This window comes from Larimichthys crocea, unplaced genomic scaffold, assembly GCF_000972845.2.
Source record: "Larimichthys crocea isolate SSNF unplaced genomic scaffold, L_crocea_2.0 scaffold125, whole genome shotgun sequence".
Taxonomy (NCBI): Eukaryota; Metazoa; Chordata; class Actinopteri; family Sciaenidae; genus Larimichthys; species Larimichthys crocea.
In genome coordinates this window covers 160557-181067 of record NW_020851716.1, presented here as the reverse complement: position 1 = coordinate 181067, position 20511 = coordinate 160557, and the positions used below count along the sequence as shown (strand labels likewise).

At 44.1% G+C, this 20511-nt stretch overlaps 1 protein-coding gene across 3 annotated transcripts in view; it reads left to right on the top strand.

Annotated features, from left to right (window-relative positions):
* arhgef4 (Rho guanine nucleotide exchange factor (GEF) 4) overlaps positions 1–20511 on the top strand; it is an 86515-nt gene that overhangs the window by 48191 nt on the left and 17813 nt on the right. For all 3 annotated transcript variants that reach the window (XM_027275415.1, XM_027275416.1, XM_019253555.2), the window contains one exon: positions 9534–9685. In XM_027275415.1, coding sequence (XP_027131216.1) covers positions 9534–9685 — 152 coding nt within the window. The remainder of the gene's footprint in view (positions 1–9533; positions 9686–20511) is intronic.

The window sequence follows — 20511 nt, the reverse complement described above, 5'->3', positions numbered from 1 at the left end:
AATCCTATAATACTGTATATATATATCTATATATATATATATATAATATATATATATATATATCATGTGTTTTTCTGTCATTCGTTTGTGAAGAGTAAACATATGACGGTGAGTCAGACAGGAGTGGCATCTGCTCACATCATCAGACACAGAGACACAGAAAGACACAGAGGCAGATGATGGAGGGTCAGTGCAGAGGGCTGAAGAATCCATCGGGTCTGGAGGTGGACCGAGCAATACCATCAATATTTGGTAAATCCAGAGGACTGTCCCCTCACTGCAGCCATGTATGGTCAGCAGCTGGTTAGCTGTCCAGTAAAGGAAATGAGGTAACTGAGAAACAAGTGAGGATGATGTGAGAGGAGTTCAGTAAACCTGCCGTCTGTACCCTTGAGTCCGTGAACTATTTTTCTGTTCTGAACAAAGTCCATCACAAATCAGAAAGAAGCTGTAATGAGGCAGAGAAAACGCTGACACACATGCTTCTGTGCTGCTTGCATTTGTCATTCTGTTTGTTATTGGCAGAAATGAGGCCATCCCGTCTTCAGATTACCACCCAGATTTTCTTCATATTTTATTGTCATGCCATGTTTGCTGCATCAGTGTCCGTCTGTGACAGTCCCAGCCCACCCTGTGGGACATGCTGATCGGTTATCCATCTTTTTTCCATCGTTCAGTCACAACCTGACCCTCACAGCTGTGTTTGTCCAACTGTGGTTCAGTGAAGCAGCCACGGGGAATCAGTGATCTGTCTTGACCTCGGCCTCAGAGTAAAAACAAACAAACAGATAAAACACAAAGGAAATGCTAAATATGGTAAATGCTAAATATCTCCTTTCTAGTCTTCTGACCACTCAAAGCACTTTTACACTACATATTTCATTCACCCATTCACACACATTCACACACACCGTTGGCGCAGACCTCTGGAGCAACTTGGTGTTCAGTATCTTGCCCAAGGACACTTCGACATGCAGCAGCAATATATAACTTAGTCAGGTAGTAATGTCAACTTTTTATGGCTGATTTTCAAGTTTCAATATCTTTGCGTCACTATAGTACATACATGACATCTGCTGCAGGCTAATTCAAGTGCATTATTACCAAGTTGGTTAAGTGGTAATGGTAATGTGAGATTAGTCCATAACATCAGCCACATGGCTTCTTCCTTGACACCCCAGATTAAGACTAATCTCTATAAACAGGACTCAGATTTTAGCACCAGAAAGTGTTCTGGTTTCCGTTTGTAGCCTGAGTAGTGTTGACTAACTCTTGTTTGAGCAGGGTTTGGTTGCATGCAGGTAAATAGTTCATGTGGAGAACAAAAGAGGTGGGGGCCTTGTTGATGAAGTACGCTGCAGTTGGGCTGTAGCCATGATCTTTCCTGCTTACCTCAGGGTCCTGGAGAGACAGCAGATAGCAGCCAATCACCATCTCCATAGGCTCCAGTCTGCCTTTGTCCTTGGCAGTCGTAGCAGCGTAGCAGATGGTGATCAAGGAGGTGAGGATAGACTCAGTGATGGAGGTGTGGAAGTTCACCATCATTATCTTTGGCAAGTTGAATGACTTCGGCAGCCACAGGAAATACAGCATGATCCAGGTTCACCAAAATCAGTCATGCCTCATTCACCCTATTACAAAATGACTCTGAAGCTGTTATGTTAATGTAAAGTTTCATATTGTGGCTTTAAACTGAGAGGAAATGTCAGGATGGCTGATGGCAGGTTTCATAAGCAATAAGCAGATTTTTTCTGATCAGTCAAAGCTAGCTAAATAAGTTCCTGCAGTGTTCTGGCTGCCCTTTCATGTTTCCTCACTATTCCAAAATTGTCCATCCCAAACTCTCCAACAGTATATCAATGAAAATCAGGTTTTGGTTAATATTATTTGAGGTTATTACATCAGTTTGTGTACTGAAGCCCTTTGACCCTGATCATATTTGTTGTATGGAAAAGTGAAAGAAGCAAAGTTGTGTAAGCTCATTTGAATTAGTTTCATACCCTCTAAACACCAGCACCTGTGTAGACTGATGACGCTCCATGTACCTGCAGGAAGTGATGAGGCATTCTTTTATTATTTTGTAGCGTATTATGAGCACTGATAGTACAGTATGAGTCCACATAATGTATACTTTCTACTGGTCAACAGTGCAGAGTGTGTGTCTTTTCTCCTCACACCTCTGTCTGTCATCCTCCCTCAGGCCTGGCTGGCTGAATTCTTCCAAACACGATTTATGAAAAGTCCACTTTGAATTTCAATGAGCTCTGCTGGGATCTGTTCTCCTCAACTGCACCATATGGTTAGAGAGCTGCAGCCAAGAAAAATGCAACCTCTTACTTCTCATTATGCATATACAAAGGGACCAAAGCTAAATATGACAGTGTGTCTCAGTTTAGGTTGTACATTCAGTGCACACAGTGACAGTCAAGCCACATAATCTCACAGTGCAGTGTGTATGTGGCTTCACAGGCAAAAGTCATTTTGGTCCAAATCAATACACAGAGAGAAACTGGTGCCTGTGCTGATAATCCACATCGACCCCTCTCAGGACTTGTTTTATGTGGCGAACCACAACAGACAAGCTATTAACTGTCCTCTATCGAGCCAGGCATCCCAACAAAATCCCAGTGAAGGAGGCATCAGCTTCAGTCAGGCTGAGGCCTTCTCTTTCTGTAGCTTACCACTCATGTAATGACCAGTCTATGTGTGTTATCTACATAGCATTAAGGAGAAGGAAAACATTTATTATGGGTGGCCCACAGTCACCTTTAACACCACTGCTGCTGATGATTCATACTTTCCATATGGTGTGTTACTAGCGGCCTCTGCTGCTCCATCCTTATCACCAGGGTGACACACAGCAGCGGGTAGTGTCAGGTCATGTTCACATCCAACACAGAGGCGCTTCCTCTCTGTCCACATCTCTTCATATCTGTTTCCTAAGCTGCATCTTCATCAGTGGATACATTTTGCTTAGTTGTCATGGCAACGACTCATCTCAGGTGTCATCGTATAATTTTGAATATCCTCCCTGATCTTCCTCTGTCTGTTAACTGACCTTTGAACTACTCCCAGTGGATGCTGTGTGTTTGGGTTTGTGTTCACACTCAGCTGATGTTGTCTGGACTGTTTCCCTGTGATGAGCCCCACAGCTGTCACATATGATGTCATCGTGTGATGTCATACAGCACTCTCCTCTCTGGGGGAACCTGGCAGAGATCTTCAGCTGCTGATGGACTCTGTGTGCTTTCCTTGCGCTTGCTGGTGAACCTCCATCTCTCTCTGTTGTCCTCCTCACTGATGAGATGTTGTGCTCTGTGTAGGAGGCTCCTCACCGCTGATCTTTGATGGTGTAAGTGCTGATTCAAATTCAGATACTGCTCTGTGTGAGTGGGTTTACTGCACACTGTGCTCTTCAGCTCTACTATTTTCTATCTATATCTATTTTATTTCCACTGAGAAGAACAGACGGCAGTTTTCATGCTGTATGTGTGTTTATAAGAGTTGGGAAAGAACATCTCAATAAGGTCAGGATCTAGTAGAGGTGTGTGTGTGTGTGTGCGTTCTGCTGTGTGTGCACAGGTGCTCTGGCTGTGTGCTGTCACAGTAAACACAAAACTTCATCACTATTTCTCTTTAAATTAAATTTTTCTGCATTTCAGCAACCTTGTTTTCCAATTCCAAACTGCTCTACCACTTGTTTAGTTTCCTTCCAGCACACATGGAAGAGGAAGGTGACAAAAACATTGGCACAGGTGGGTTTGAGGGCACAGCAGGGTCCCAGTGGAGAGGTGAACTTGGAACCGATGGTGCTTAAAACATTCTCATCCATTACTGAGGCTCGAGATTAAAACCTTGAGGTATCAAAAGAGCCTGTTCCCCTTTTCTTCAGAGCAAATCCATCTATCAAGAGAGAGGGGAAATGTTCATCAAGTGTGTGTGTGTGTGTGTGTGTGTGTGTGTGTGTGTGTGTGTGTGTGTGTGTGTGTGTGTGTCTGCCCTCTGAGTTGTAGGGAAGTGGCAGCTGAAGGAGCATTTGGCATGGTGCCCGTCTCCAGTCCATCACTTCTATAACAGAGGAGAGGGTCTGTGATGGTGTCACACTGTGCTGAGAGGAGGGCACATGTAACACTTCACACAGTCTGTCATATATAGTTATATAGTGGAACTAATGTTGCCACAGTAACGAGTACTTTGTAACGTGAGCAGCCGGGGATGTGTTGTTGCCCTGGTTACGCGACGCTTTCTTATGCCGGTATGTGTTGATGTTTTGAGCTGGCATTAAAGTAGATATAAACGGATCATTTTACACAGTCAAAAGCAGCCTACCGAACTGCTCAGTTTTATAGTCTATATATAGTTACAACATGTTATGTTCCATGGAATCTTAAAGAATAATTCTGAATTGTTAGAAATTTGCTCTTACGTTTACAACTCTGTCCATCATTTCTTTCACTTATCATACTGACTAACAAAGTAGAGCAGTCAGGCGGTCAGGCAATCGATATGTCTTTTTCTGTCCCTGTCCCAATTCTTTTTAACATGTTGCACGAATCGAAACCCAGTGTGTGTACCCACCTTTTGCTTTGGTGACAGCTTTGTGTTCTCTTGGCATTCTCTTGTTCAGCATCATGAGGACATCACCTGGAATCGATTTGAAACCTTCTACTCTGAAGAATCGAAAATCTGAAACATTTTGCTTTCTTTACACCTTTTTGCTTGAAAGATCGTTCGTTATGTGTTATTTCCTAGTTTTCATGTCTTCAATGTTCATCTCCAATGTGTCCAAACTTCTGACTGATGCTTTATATTTTCCACAGTGTCCCCAACACACATTTATTTAGCTCATCAAATAAAGTTGAAAGCAAATGAAAATGCTCACAATTACCTGACTGGATATGACTCATCTTCTATATTCTATCTGGAGATATATGATGGTGAATACTTGGTATTTATGGTATTTGTGCTATACAAGAAGCATTCTTGCTATTCTACGACTGTACCTGCATGTTAATATAATAACTTTTTGTATATATATATATACAGACCCTTTCCAAAAAATTAGAATATCATGGAAAAGTTTACTAGACCCTTTCCAAAAAATTAGAATATCATGGAAAAGTTTACTTATTTCCATAATTCCATTAAAACGGTTACACTTTCATAGATTATAGATTCAGGGCCCACACTTCAAACAATTTCAAGTATTTATTTGTTTATTTTAACAAAATTTGGGCTTCCAGTTAAAAAAATCCACAAAAACAGGAATTCAAAAAATTAGAATACTGTGAAGAAATCAGCCCAGATTTTGCAGGGCATTAATGTTTTTAACTGAGTGTCACACACTAATCATCTACTAAACTCAAAGCACCTGACAGACTTGACAACTGGCCAGAAGACCATCATTGATACCCTCCATAGGATGGGTAAGCCACAAAAGTTCATAGCTAAGGAGGCTGGCTGTTCACAGAGTGCTGTGTCCAAGCATATCAATGGAAAGTCTAGTGGAAGGGCAAAATGTGTCAGGAAAAGATGCACCAGCATAAGAGATGACCGTGGACTTCAGCAGATTATAAAACAGAGAAGATTCAAGAATCTGGCAGAGATCCAGAAAGAGTGGAATGAGGCGGGAGTCACAGCTTCAAAAACCACCACATTCAGACACATCCGGGAGATGGGCTACAACTGTCAGGTTCCTCGGGTCAAGCCACTTCTGAGCCTGAGCCAACGCAGGAAGCGACCTGGCCCCTGCCCATACCGCCAGAAGCACCAAAACCTGGTTTAATCCCATGCCATCACAGTGCTTGACTGGCCAGTCAACTCGCCAAACCTAAACCCCATTGAGAATCTATGGGGTATTATCAAGAGGAAAATGAGGGCCACCAGACCCAAAAACAAAGAAGAGCTGACAGCAAGCATCAAGGAAATCTCGGCTTCCATAACACCCACGCAGTGCCACAGGCTGATTGCCTCAATGCCACGGCGCATCGAGGCAGTGATTAAGGCAAAGGGATTCCCAACCAAGTATTGAACATTGACGTATCGTTTAGAAAGTACCATATTTTGATTGATTTGATGTGATCATAATTTCTTTCTTTCCTTCAGCAAAAACTGAGAAGTAAATGGTGATTTCTTCACAGTATTCTAATGTTTTGAATTCCTGTTTTCATGGATTTTTTTAGCTGGAAGCCCAACATATGTAAAAATAAACAAATAAATACTTTAAATAGTTTGAATTGTGGGCCCTGAATCTATAAACTATGAAAGTTTAACCTTTTTAATGGAATTATGGAAATAAGTCAACTTTTCTATGATATTCTAATTTTTTGGAAAGGGTCTGTATGTATATATACATCACAAGTTGAAATAAACTTGAATGTTAGCTGACGGGTAGCCCTGCAGAGGTTGCTGTTTTCTTGCATTAGATGCAGAAACATGTAATGCTGCACATGTTTTCTGAGACGATCTTTGTGATCTATGATGCAACATATTCTGAGCTGTTTTGCTGATGCTGTCAGAAACTGCAACAGTGTGAACTGGGCCTGCTCACAGGACAGAGGAACACAGGAATGATGAGCTGAGAGGATTGATCATCATTATTTTTTAGATTTTTGTTTATGGTAAAACATCATGTTTCATACTATGCGTGTCTTTCTGGACTTTGAACAGAGCCAAGCTGTTTCCTCCTGTATTCACTCTTTATGCTAAGCTAGGCTAGCCACATCCATCCAAATAAACTTCAGTGTGTGTTCATGGTGATGAAGGAACTTGTCACCAGGTGAATGTGTTTATGACAATGGAGCTCTGGACACAGAAATATGATCAGGCTCTGATGCACACAGACTTATTAATGGATACATTCACTGTTGACAAAGATAAGTATAGAAAATGTCAGCAGTCTTTAGTTGAGTACTTTAAGTACAAATACAAAAACAGAAACAGTTCTTTAGGTAGTCTAACGTGTAGCCTTGTGACCGCTTCCGTCCACACTACCACACCCCGCTCTTCCTCTCGTCCTGGTTAGCAGGCCAAGCGGGTGAGGGCAGCCAGTCGTATGAGGCTGTCCAGTCACGCGCTGCTAGTAGACACGTGCCACGCTGCAGCCAGCAGCACACACATTTAATGAAAATGCAACCATTACGCATGAATTCCTCAGCCAACCACAAACACACACACACACACACACACTGATATACACACACCCGTGCCAGTGAGTATTGAATGTTCTCTATGCAGACAAATCTGATCCACTAACATGGCTAACCCACATCCAGAGGCTCAGTATGATTAAATGCTACAGTCCAAACTCTAACACACTAACACGCTTTGCCTCAGCTTCAGCTTCCTACACTTACACACAAAGGGACAGAAAAGCCATTTAAATCAGTGTTCTGTTCTGTGATGCCCTCAGCTGCTCAGTCATAACACACACACACACACACACACACACACACACAGGACAGACTGAGCAGCCGTGCAAGAGACAAATAATATACATTGCAATGTGACTTTAGATATATTTAACCTGGTTTTCCTAACCAGGTACAACTTTGAATTGAATTGAGTTTAATCAAACTGATCCACAGAAAACCTTCTAAACTAATCACTACATAACATGTGAGTGCATACTGAGGACTGGACTGCCATGTATGTCTGTGTGTACTACTTGATGGGAACTTTGAGGTGTACATACACTCATAGGGGTTCAGTTCTGTAGGTGACAAAGGGGTCATCCACAGTGGTAACATCTTATTGTTTAAAGGATCTTTGGATTTCTTTGGACAGACAGAATGTTTCGTTACAGTATTTCATTTTGTTGAGGGTGTAACCATATGACCTGATTATCCTGCATGTAAATGCATTTGATTCTAATCATCCATCTTGCTCTGGCTGTCAAACTTCAAACAGTATCATTTGAAATGTGAACTGAGGTGGGGTAGATGTTGAAGTTGCCGTTGCTGTGTGGGCACCCCTCTGGTTAGCAGTGTAGAACAGTGTGTCTCTCCCTTCACCCCGACATGCTGCTGTAAGCCAGACTGCAGGAGCTCTCTGCACACGGATAAAGGCCAGTCAATACCTGGAGCTCCTCATCTCTCTACAGCACCACACATCACCAGTCAGCGTGTCCTACACTGCCCCCATGAGGGCAGAACCTGCAACTTCAACACAGTCTCAAAGATGGCAGTGATGGCGATGTTACAATATCCAGTATAGTGTTATGTGCTGTAAGGTGGTGCTACATGTATTCACAGGAGGACTGGCAGATGTGGACTGTATACAACTGCTTATTGTCTTTCTTTAATAGCAGAGTCTTGTTTCCAATCTTTTCCACTCCACCTATGTGCTCTTTCATCATATTCTCTCTGTCTCCACGGTGATTTGTCACCACGGATATGTCGTCTAGGGCAACAGCTGTCAGCGAAGCTGAGGGGAAGCCCATGATGAGATGTGGCAGCAAGTGTATTTTAAGCTCATCAGCAGGTAGCCACAAAGTGTGAGTTCAGACATTTCAAAGGATAATGGGAGACAAAGCCTTCCATCAGTCTGCTATGAGCAGCCATATCACATGTGACTGACCAGTACCTCTTCAAATCAGGCCGGTAACAGCAGACCTGTATATTAACACAGTTTATTGTTGTGTGCTGCTGTGGATCATGTTGTGCTCATGTAGGGAGGAAGGTAGTGATAGGACCATCTCCATGGGTACGACTTACGAACACTCACTTTATTCACTGATGAGTTACTGCTAGATCTACAGTTGAACAAATGCTCACAGTGAAAAGACTGACAATAATTCCTGGCAGGACTGATTAATTGATTAATCCATTATTCATCCTCTTGGGGAAGTAGCTAACAGTAAAAAAGAAAATATGTGTTAATATGAGTTGGTTGCAGCAGCTGTTCAAACTTAGACTGAATATAATGCTAGTATTTTCATATATATTAGTGTTATTAGAGTATTATTGTGGCTAAATACTCTTGTTGCAAGGACCAATGAAGCTCAGAGGAGTTTTGTTTGTTCAATAGAAAATATTAAGAGGATGTATTAAGGATCTGAAGCACTGCAGCTGCAGAGCTGTTGTCAGATGATGGGCTGATATCAGAGCCTGTGTTAGAGGTTTCTGTGCTCTACTTATTTGGTGGCACAGTAACATGCAGCCACTGTCGAACCCCGCCCAGAGTGACAGTGATGACACACTTTTTCCTGAGTGACTGGGGCACTTTTACTAGAAGGGCAAATATGAATTATTTAAAGTATAAATCAGGGTGTCTGCGGTCATACCGGAACAATGATTATTTTTCAGTTCAAACCGTGTTAACACACCAGCCTCCTCTGATTTGATCTAGGCTTGGCTCGCTTTTGCAAAGTCCATTTGTGTTTTTGATGAATATACTTACACATACATATATTTGTTGATTTACTGCATTGAAGATGGGCGTCGACAACCACAATTTCAGACTGACACTCAGTTAATCACACTAATCTGTTGTCTTTGTCTCTCCTTTGTCCTCCCCTTCCCTCGTGGTCTCAGCGGTGGTCGTTCCTGATGGGGCCTCAGAGAAGGTGGGTCTTGGGGATGAACTGGGCAGTGAAGAGGATCTACTGTATGAAGAGTTTCGTGGTTCTGGACATCGTTTTGGACACCCAGGAGGAGGCGGAGGAGAGCAGCTAGCCATCAATGAGGTAGGCATGTCGAGCTATTTTTTCTACCATGAAATGACGGCTTTCACTGACATCATGGTTAGAAGCACTGTGACTGGCCAAGATGAAGCTTGTCCAGGTGGAATCATCATTTCACATTATTCTGATGAAATAACTGTTTGTGTGTTTTAGTTTAGTCATTTTCATTCTACCACTGGGGGCAGGATGAACAGTTTAAGCGTTGATGCAGTTAAAGTAGATATGAAAATGAAAAAGATTCTTTTTAGATGTTTTCACATCAGATGATGTTCCAGCAGTGATGATGGCAGAGAAGCCACCTGCCTGTTAAATCTCTCTCATTGTTCCAGTGTATTTTGAGGCCTCTCCAAACTCCTTCCTCTTTGTGTTTGCTGGGCAGAGTTGCTGTGACAGATTACTAAAAACCATGAGCCACCTAAACAATGCATTAATTAACAACAACAACAAAACAGTGTGGAGGCTGCAGAGACAGTGGGGGCAGAATTGTTGAAGTCAGCCCCTCCAGGGAGTGCAAGAGATTGGTTCATTGTTATGATTAAATGCCATGAATTCTTCTGACCTGACGGGGATACAGAGTGTCTGCAGTGTTTTATATGAACACTACTGCCCTCCTTTGGACTTCTTCTAATGACACCAACTTCACAGGTAAATGGCAACACCAGTGTTAGGATGGTAGCAAGGGAAAAAGATCCTGGCCTCAGCCGAGGACTAGGAATGGCTCTCACTGCCTTTTGGCTAATATGGGGTGGCATAAACAAGCTCTGAGGTTGCTGGGTTATTTGGTTGTCATGGATACCTGTTCTGGATTCTGCTGATGCACAGGCTCAGTAAAATGTGATTCACTGTGTGAGTAGATACGTGCACTCTTACAGCACCTCAAGGCTCACTGTGACTCTGTATGTATTTATACTGTGGCAGTGTGTGTACAGTATACTGTGTTTCCACTGACGGTGTCGATGGCAGAGCCCCCTCACTTTTCAAAATCCTGATTTTAAAGGAGCAGTGTGTAGTAACCTCTAACCGTGGCCTACAGTGAAAAATGCAAAATATTGAATTAGCTGCCTACGTGGTTACAATGCAGTAACAGAATCAAGTTTCACAGCTGATCAGCACTGTGTCAGTGTGACAGTTTGATCTAAGTTTCATGTGTTGAGCTGGACAGACTCCCTGAGAATGACATCACATGGTAGCCACGCCCTAAAATATATGCACTTTTATCATCTATTTTACCCTAAATGGAACCATAATTTACTAAATGAACATCATGCTGTATAGTAGAAGGCTTGAAGAGATTGAGACCATAAACCCATGAGTAATCTGTTTACTGAGGTCATGTTGAGTCATTTTTACATAAATCTTAATACAGACTTCTTTTGGCAGCCAGTGGAGTTGCCCCCTGCCTGCTATAAGACAGAATGTACTGTGCATAGGACACTTGATAGACTAGGAAGGTCGGTCCTCTAACTATGCTGTCAGTAGTACAGTATTGTATTTGACTGATGTACATGTGGGATTTAATGTTGGGAAGGAGCCTTGTGACATTTGTTAGTAAGGCCGGTCTGAGTGACTCTACAGGCAGCCGCTAAAGCAACTCTTAGTAATAAGTTAATAAGAACTCAAACATAATTATTGCCCTGTGACAAAGGTGTAGCTGTAACATGCGCTGTGCTACATTTGTGCAAACCCTTTTTATTCTTTTAAAATACCAATGAAAAATGATTGGTATGAGAGGTGCTGCTCGTAGTGACATGGAACATTATGATCTGTTTGAGCTCATCATTTCTGTGCATGTCAAAACTTGTTTCTGATTTTGTCAGAAAACTCAAATATTATTATTATAATGTGATTTACTCAGCTGTCTGCCCTGTGGTGTGGTAGTTGTAGGTTTTTTGCTGTATGGTGCCGTGTTTTCATTTGAAATAATTCCAGCTATAATCTATCACTGTCTTCTGGCCTTTCTGCCCCATTCTGCTGCATTCACATTTGTAAACTCTGTTTGATTGGTTGATTGTGGGAGCCAATCAAAACAGATAGCCAGGCAGGTTAGCACATAGACATATATACATAGACGCCGCATTGAGTGCTGAATCATACGTCGACGTCGCCGCCATATTGGAAATGGCAGGTCTGCCCGTGAACTAATACAAGGAAATGGACTGAACTTCATAAAGCGCCTTTCTATAAAGTGCTTTAAGTTAATGTCTCTTATACACACATTCACACACACACTAATATATCTGGGAAACAAACAGGCACCAAAAACAACGTATGTAACTTTTAAAGTGATGATTATAAATGTTTACTACTTATGTAAGCACCAAACCAACGTATGTATTTTTCTAATGCTGAGTGTTTACAGCTACTAATGTGTGTAACACTGTTACTGTGATGATAAATATTGAAATATTTATATTTAACATTTAATCTGTGTCTATAATAACCAGATCCTGAAATGTAGATGTGACATGAGGGTTTTCTTAATAAAGAGCATTACACGTGAACATATATATATACACATGCATATATATATATATACACACACACATATATATATACTATATCTATATAATATATACGCATGCGCGCATATATACACATGCATGCGCGCATATATACACATGCATGCGCATATATACACATGCATGCGCGCATATATACACATGCATCGCACATGCATGCGCATATATACACATGCATGCGCATATATACACATGCATGCGCATATATACACATGCATGCGCACATATACACATGCATGCGCACATACATACATACATACATACATACATACATACATATATATATAGTACACACACATATATATATTGTCAGGCCCAGAACAAAGCGGCAGACTCAGTCGCGGAATAGGCAGGTTTCAAAGAAGCTTTATTAGTTCCGAGCAGCTGAACACAGTCTACACAATTTACAACAAAAATGGCTACTCTAAGCAGCACTCTAACTCTAACTAAATCCTCTGCTACACTCTCTTGGAAAAAACGAAAACACTGAACTAGTGTTGATCTAATAAAGTTTATCAACCAAAAACACTCTCTCAAAATGAGGAGGAAACAGAACTATCTATATCTTATGGCTAACACCTAAACTGGCTGGAAACAAAAATCAATCCCGGAGGATGAAAAACTTTATCAAAAGGAAAGAAACCAACAAACAGAAACGATCCCGAAGAGTGAAAACAGGCTACAAAACTCTTTCAATCTTGAACTAAAGGGCTATGAAACTTACAAACAAGGACACAAGGAACAGGCTTGGAGGCAATGAAGGGCTTGGGTGCGACGAAACAGGAACGAAGACACTTCGGCACAGGACAAGGGGAAACACAGACTATATATACACATGAGGGAAATGGGGAACAGGTGGAAACAATCAGGGCGGGGAAGACAATCAGACTGGTGACACATGGGGAAGGGCAAGTGACCTGAAACGAGAGGAGAGTTAACTTTCAAATAAAACAGGAAATGACAAGACATAACAAAAACCCAGCTTGACACACCACGGTGTGACAGTGCCCCCCCTCAAGGGCCGACTCCTGACGGCCCAGGCTGGTCAGGGTGATCTCTGGGAAGTCCTCGATGGAGTCCGGCTAAGATGAATCGGGAGGGGACCCACTGGCGCTCCTCTGGTCCATAACCCTCCCAGTCGACCAGATATTGTCTGCCCCGACCTCGAGCGTGCGTTGCGTAGTTTGCGGACCTGTTACACCGGACCGCCATCAACGCTCTGGAGTTGGTGGGGGTGGGGGGGCCGGAACCATTGTGCCTCGCGGACAGGCTTGACCTGGCTGACGTGAACGTGGGATGGACTCTGAGGGACCGGGGAAGACGAAGGCGAACAGCTGCTGGTCCAACAGTCTTTGTGATTGGGAAAGGCCCCACGAACCGTGGTGCCAATTTCTGGTAATTGGGCGCCGGGCGTCTCCTCTTGTCCGCCGCTTGCTTCACCCGGTCCCCCTGGCGGAGCAGGACTTGTCGGGCGGCTGCCCATATGCGTCGGCATCGGCGAACCTGGGCGTGAGCGGAGGGCACCGTGATTCATGTTCCTGGTCAGGAAAACTGGGGGGTCATAGCCATACACACACTTGAAGGGTGAGAAACCTGTGGCTGAGGTGGGCAGAGTATATGAGCATACTCTACCAGACCAGGTGTTTGCTCCATGTAGAGGGATTCTGTGACCCAGGCACGGAGCCGGTTTCCAGCTGCGGTATAGGCGCTCGGTCTGGCCGTTAGTCCTGGATGGTAGCCGGACGTTAAGCTGGTTGTGGCTCCCAAGTGACGGCAGAACCCCCTCCAGAACCCTGAGATGACTGGGGCCCCCGGTCTGAAACGATATCCTTAGGAATCCATGAACTCTGACAAGGTGGTTAATTAATAGTTCAGCGGTTTCTTTGGCAGTGGGCAACTTGGGCAAGGCTATGAATCTGGCCATTTTAGAAAATCGTCAACTATAGTGAGGATCGTAGGTTTTCCTTGAGACACCGGAGCCCCGTAACGAATCCGTGAGATGTCCGACCACGGTCTGGAGGGAATGGGAAGAGGTTGAAGGAGTCCCATCCTTTTCCCTGAGGAAGTCTTGTTACGGGCACAGACCGAGCAAGCCCATTATCTCCCGGACCTGCCGCTCATAGCTGGCCACCAGAATCTCCGGGAGATTACGAACATGGTCCGCCGTACTCCCGGATGGCATGACAGGCGTGACGTATGAGCCCATGGATCACTGAGGTCGCTGAGCAACTGGCACATATAGTCGGTTTTCTGGGCAACCTCGAGGTGGGGCTATCGCCGTTAGCCTGTCTCACCTCATTTTCTATCTGCCAAGTTACCCCCCCAACCACACAGTTTCGTGGAAGGATAGGTTTCGGTTCCTGGCAACAGGCTCGGGGTCATAATTCGGGACAGGGCATCGGGCTTGATGTTCTGGGACCCCGGCCTGTAAGAGAGGGAAAACAAGAAACGGTTAAAGAACAGTGACCACCTGGCCTGGCGTGAGTTCAGCCTTTTTGCCTTTCTAAGATACTCAAGGTTCTTGTGATCAGTCCGACGATGAATGGCACCTCTGACCCCTCCAGCCAGTGCCTCCACTCTTCAATGCCACCTTGACAGCGAGGAGCCCCGGTTGCCCACGTCATAATCTTTTCCGCCTTGGTCAGTCGTCTGGACAACGCACAAGGGTGCATTTTGCCATCCTGCTCCGCCGCTGGACAGCACTGCTCCGACCCCTTCATTAGAGCGTCCACTCCACCACATTGGCGTCCAGGATCTGCTCGTGGGAGGGGTGCGGTGGTGAACCGGGTCTTGAGATCGTTGAAGGCTGCTTCGGCCTCTGGAGTCCACTGGAACTGGGTCTTGGTGGAGGTCAGGGCATGTAGGGGGGCCGTGATGGAACTGAAGCCTCGATAAACCGCCTGTAAAGTGTGGCAAATCCTAGGAATTGCTGTACCTTTTTGCGGTTACAGGGGTTGGCCAATCGGCAACCGCTTTAATCTTAGCCGGGTCCATCTGAACCCTTCCAGGGGCTACATGAAGCCCAGGAAGGAGATGGTGGTGGCATGGAACTCGCTTTTTTTCGGCTTTACCGTATAACTGGTTGTCGAGTAAACGGCGGAGTACCAGGTTTACATGGCGTTGTGGGTCCTAGGTCCGAGGAGTAAATTAATATGTCGTCCAAATAAACAAAAACAAAATGATCAAGAAACTCTGAGAACCTCATTAATCATGTTTTGGAAAACAGCGGGCGCGTTAGTAAGTCCGAAAGGCATGACCAGATATTCATAATGGCCGGTAGGCGTGTTGAACCCGGTTTTCCACTCATCCCCCTGTCTGATTCTGCAAATGGTATGCCATTTCTGAGGTCGAGCTTGGTGAAAATGTTTGCCTGTTGTAACTGATCGAAAACAGAGATCATAAGCGGCAAGGGGTATCTATTCTTGACTGTGATTTCATTCAGAGGGCTATAGTCTATACATGGTCGTAAGGATCCATCTTTTTTCCCGACGAAGAAGAAGCCTGCTCCCGCTGCCTTCAGGGAGGAGTCAATATATACCTTCATGGCCTCTTTCTCTGGCCCTGAGATGGAGTATAAACGGCCTTTAGGAATCGGAGCGCCGGGAATGAGATCGATGGGACAGTCGTATGGTCGGTGGGGTGGTAGGGAGATGGCTTTAACCTTGCTAAAAACCTCTCCAAGGTGATGGTAATCGGTGGGCACTGAGCTCAGGTCCGGGGTCTGGGATTCTGTTGTGGGAGGAACAGATACATGATTAATCACAGTGAAGGGTTTCTGCTGATTTCATTCACAACCCTGTGGTTAGACCGCTCTCCCTCCACCCTGAATGTTGCCAGATCTCCAATCCACCACTGGGTTGTGCTGCACGAGCCAGGGAAACCCTAGCACAATGGGATGAGATAGAGAGTCACATAAAAAAAAAGACATAGTCTCATCATGTCCCTGAATTTCCCATTTTACGGGTTCTGTGCGGTGCGTGATGGAAAATAGGTCCTGTCCATTCAGAGCCTTAGCCCTCATGGCCTGGTGAATGCAATGGGTAGGTACTTTGAGTTCTTGGGCTAATTTCCAGTCCATAAAGCTTTCGTCCGCTCCGGAGTCTATGAGGACCCCTACCATCTTGGTAGAGGTCTGATAGGTCACTTGGCCCTGGATCTGACATCGTGAGGATTTGTCAGAATGTTGCAGACTCACCTCGGGTCTCTTGGGGGGCAGGATGCCACCGGTGATTCATCTCTCCGCAGTAAAAACATCTGCCCTCCTGCTGTCGTCGCCGTCGCTCCTCTGGGGTCAGCCGTGCTCTCCCCAGCTGCATAGGTTCGCGGGGGAACCTGAGTGGGTGTGAAGCGGGGACCGTCCGCGGTTGTCCCAGTCCCGGCTCTCTCCCAGGTCTGTTAGCCCATGGACCTCTCTCCTGGGGCTGTCAAAAGTTTCTGAATCCGTGCCGACAGCCCCTTCAAAAACATGTCATACAAGGCCGTATCGTTCCAGCCACTCACTGCCGCCAATGTGCGAAAACGAATGGCGTAATTACTCACAGTGTCTTGGCCTTGGACCAGGTAGCTCAGCTCCCTGGCTTTCTCTCGGTCGGAGGAGACGGGATCGAAAGTCTGCAGCAGTGCCAATCTGAAGTCCTCAAACACCGAGCAGAGAGTGGCTTGTCTGGACCATTCAGCAGTAGCCCAGACCTCGCCCTCCCGGTGAGGTGAGAAATGACGAAAGCCACTTTCGTCGATCTCGTGGGGAAGGCCTGGGGAAAGAGCTCAAAGTGAATATCACAGGTCGTGAGGAAAGGTCGACAGAGACCAGGTTCTCCGGAGTACGGCTCCGGAGGTGCCAGGCGAGGTCCAACCGATGGTGTGCGGGGTTCGGGGCCAGAGCTGCAGTGGCGGCATTCTCGGAAGCTGGGGGTTGAATGGCTGTTAGTCGCAGCTGCGCGGTTAGCTCCGTCATCTGGCTCGTTAGGAGTGTCAGGTGCCCTGCCACGGCTGCCTGAAACTCCTCCTGGCGAGAAAGCCGAGCCTCTTGAGCCGAATGGCAGCAGCCAAACCTTGTTCCGCTGAGTCCATACTGGCCGAAGTGTACGTCAGGCCCAGAACAAAGCGGCAGACTCAGTCGCGGAATAGGCAGGTTTCAAAGAAGCTTTATTATTCCGAGCAGCTGACACAGTCTACAAAATTAACAACAAAAATGGCTACTCTAAGCAGCACTCTAACTCTAACTAAATCCTCTGCTACACTCTCTTGGAAAAAACAAAAACACTGAACTAGAAAGAAAAACGCTTCACCAAAATGGGAAGGAAAGATCTAATAAAGTTTATCAACAAAAACACTCTCTCAAAATGAGGAGGAAACAGAACTATCTATATCTTATGGCCTAATCACCTAAACTGGCTGGAAACACAAAATCAATCCCGGAGGATGAAAAAACTTATCAAAAGGAAAGAAACCAACAAACAGAAAACGATCCCGAAGGATGAAAACAGGCTACAAAAAACTCTTTCTAATCTTGAACTAAAGGGCTATGAAACTTACAAAACAAGGACCAAGGAACAGGCTGGAGGCAATGGAAGGGCTTGGGTGCGACGAAACAGGAACGAAGACACTCGGCACAAGACAAGGGGAAACACAGACTATATATACACATGAGGGAAATGGGGAACAGGTGGAAACAATCAGGGCGGGGAAGACAATCAGACTGGTGACACATGAGGAAGGGCAAGTGACCTGAAACGAGAGGAGAGTTAACTTTCAAAATAAAACAGGAATGACAAGACATAACAAAAACCCAGTTGACATCACCACGGTGTGACATATATATAATGTGTGTGTATATGTATGTATAGAGTTCACGTGTAATGCTTTATTCAGAAAACCCTCATGTCACATCTACATTTCAGGATCTGGTTTATATACCAACGACCAACCGCTCAATGCGGCGTCTATGTATATATGTCTATGGGTTAGCAGTACATCGCCCAGTTTTCTTCTTCTTCTCCCTGAGTAGCAGACGGAGTCAGCACTTTGCTGCCATCCTGTGGGTCATCAATGTCTGTTATCGAGGAACATAAGCGGTCAACAAAATGATGCAGCGTGGCTTCTTGCAGAATGTCTGTGGTGCTAAGAATGAGGACTCAAATGTTAGGTGAAATGTCTGAGGATTGTTATATTATATGTTATAATGGATGCAGATGCCAACGAGGCCACATGGGACACCGAATGGTTTGATGAGTGTGAAAATGATGTGAAGTAGATGCTATGGCCTTCAACATCACCACATCTCAACCCAGCTGAACAGCTCACCACCACCACCATCAGCATAACACCAGATGAGGGAATATGTTTTAGAAGATGGAGTTTCATCCCTCCAGTAGAGTTCAGAGACTTGTAGAGTTAAGACATGGCACATTGAAGTTGTTCTGCTGGCTCATGGGGGCCACTTGCCCATGGCTTCTCTAATCTGAAGATCTGCATCCTTTCTGTCTCATATTCCCTGTTATATACTCTTGTAAACTCTTCATCTTTAGCATTTTGACCATTTGGTTGAACCAAACTGAATATGATTTGAATATGTCACATAGGCTCTGGGAGATTATTCAATTTTCAGTTCACTTTTATTTATATAGCACCAAATCATAACATAGTTAACTCAGGCACCTTCCATACAGAGCAGTCTAGACTGTACTCTTTTTATTATTTTATGATCAGCATTTTTTGCTACAAGCTAATTAGCTGAACACAAGTAGAATAATCACAGTATGCTACTGCTAATCCTCTGTTACTCTCTATTCTTTATTCACAGCAACAGAGGCTGAGCAAAGAATAGGAGGAAACATATTTCAATAAAATACTGCTTGTTCATTTATTCATGTTTCAGCATGAATACGCTCAAAAACGAATGACTGAGCTTTGATCTCCACCAAAATTCACAGTTTGGTTCAGTTCGATACTTTAGTGTCACGGTTCGATATTTTTTTGATGCAAAAAAAAGAAATTTCCATGCCTTTTTTAACTTGTACTTTATTGTTTCTAGTTTGTTTCTAGTTTCAACTCAAAAGTACAGTTTTTAAATTTAATTTCAGGGTCATACTTAATACGAAAACCCAAGTAGTTTCAAACGGATGGTGGAGGATCTTTGATTTCAGCGAGCAGTGTGCGGCAATTTACACAGACTACCTCGAGTGGGCAGAAGTCAGGCACAGAAAAAGCAAAGAGAATCCGGTGGACTTTCAAAATAAAATACCCCGTGCAAACTGCCAGTCATAAAAACAGACAAAAGAGTAACTAATTAACTACGTAGCATATTTACACATGTAGAAGCATGTTTAGAAGAACATACACCGGGAAGATGTCCAGAGACGTGTGCAGATCCACTGAGCTTTTAGCACAGAGCGCATCGTCAGAAGTTGATAAAACAAATTTAAAATTGCGTATTGTTGGGTTCATAGTCCATACCGAACTGAGACCACTGTATCGAACGGTCCAATGTAGATACATGTATTGTTGCACCCCTAGTGTTTAGTCATAGTTATAGATGGATAGAAGACATGAGCTGATAAGGTTTTTGTACCTTCAATACAGTGAGCTCTACAAGCAGCATGCTTTGTGCATTTTTTGGCCTCGGTTTTGCCTCTCAGGTCACACAATGGCCTGAATCCACCGAGTCAGATACCAGCTTCACATATACACATACGGTGTCACATACAGTGAATGTGTGACAAATATATCATATGAAAATTTATATATATATATTTCACATGCTTCAAATAAAACATTGACAGACAGATATTTCCTCTGCTTTGTGGAAGCAAACGTTGCTGCTGCCTCCACATTACTAGCCCTGTCTGCTGCTGTGGCGCGGGTTGTCCAATAATCAGATGTTTGGTGGTTGGATCCCCGGCTCCTCCAGTCTGCATGTCATGTGTCCTTGAGCAAGATACTGAACCCCAAATTGCTCCTACAAAAGTTTTTGTGATTCACTATTTCCTCCGCTGATGTAATATTTGATTTAAAAACTGCTGAATCAGTTTTTTTAATGAATGATGTACTGTTGGTTTTTATCTTATGAACTGTAACAATATCAGGAACAATTATACCATTTGTTGATTTGTTAGTTGTTTTTTCTTTTGCAACTGCAGTCAAATTTTGTATCAATTTCTTAGCTCAATAATAAATATTAACGTAATTATAAATGTATATGAAGACAGCAAATAGCACTCAACCATAAACTCCTACACAGATGCGTGCACACACACACACACGCACACACACACACACACACACACACACACACACACACACACACACACA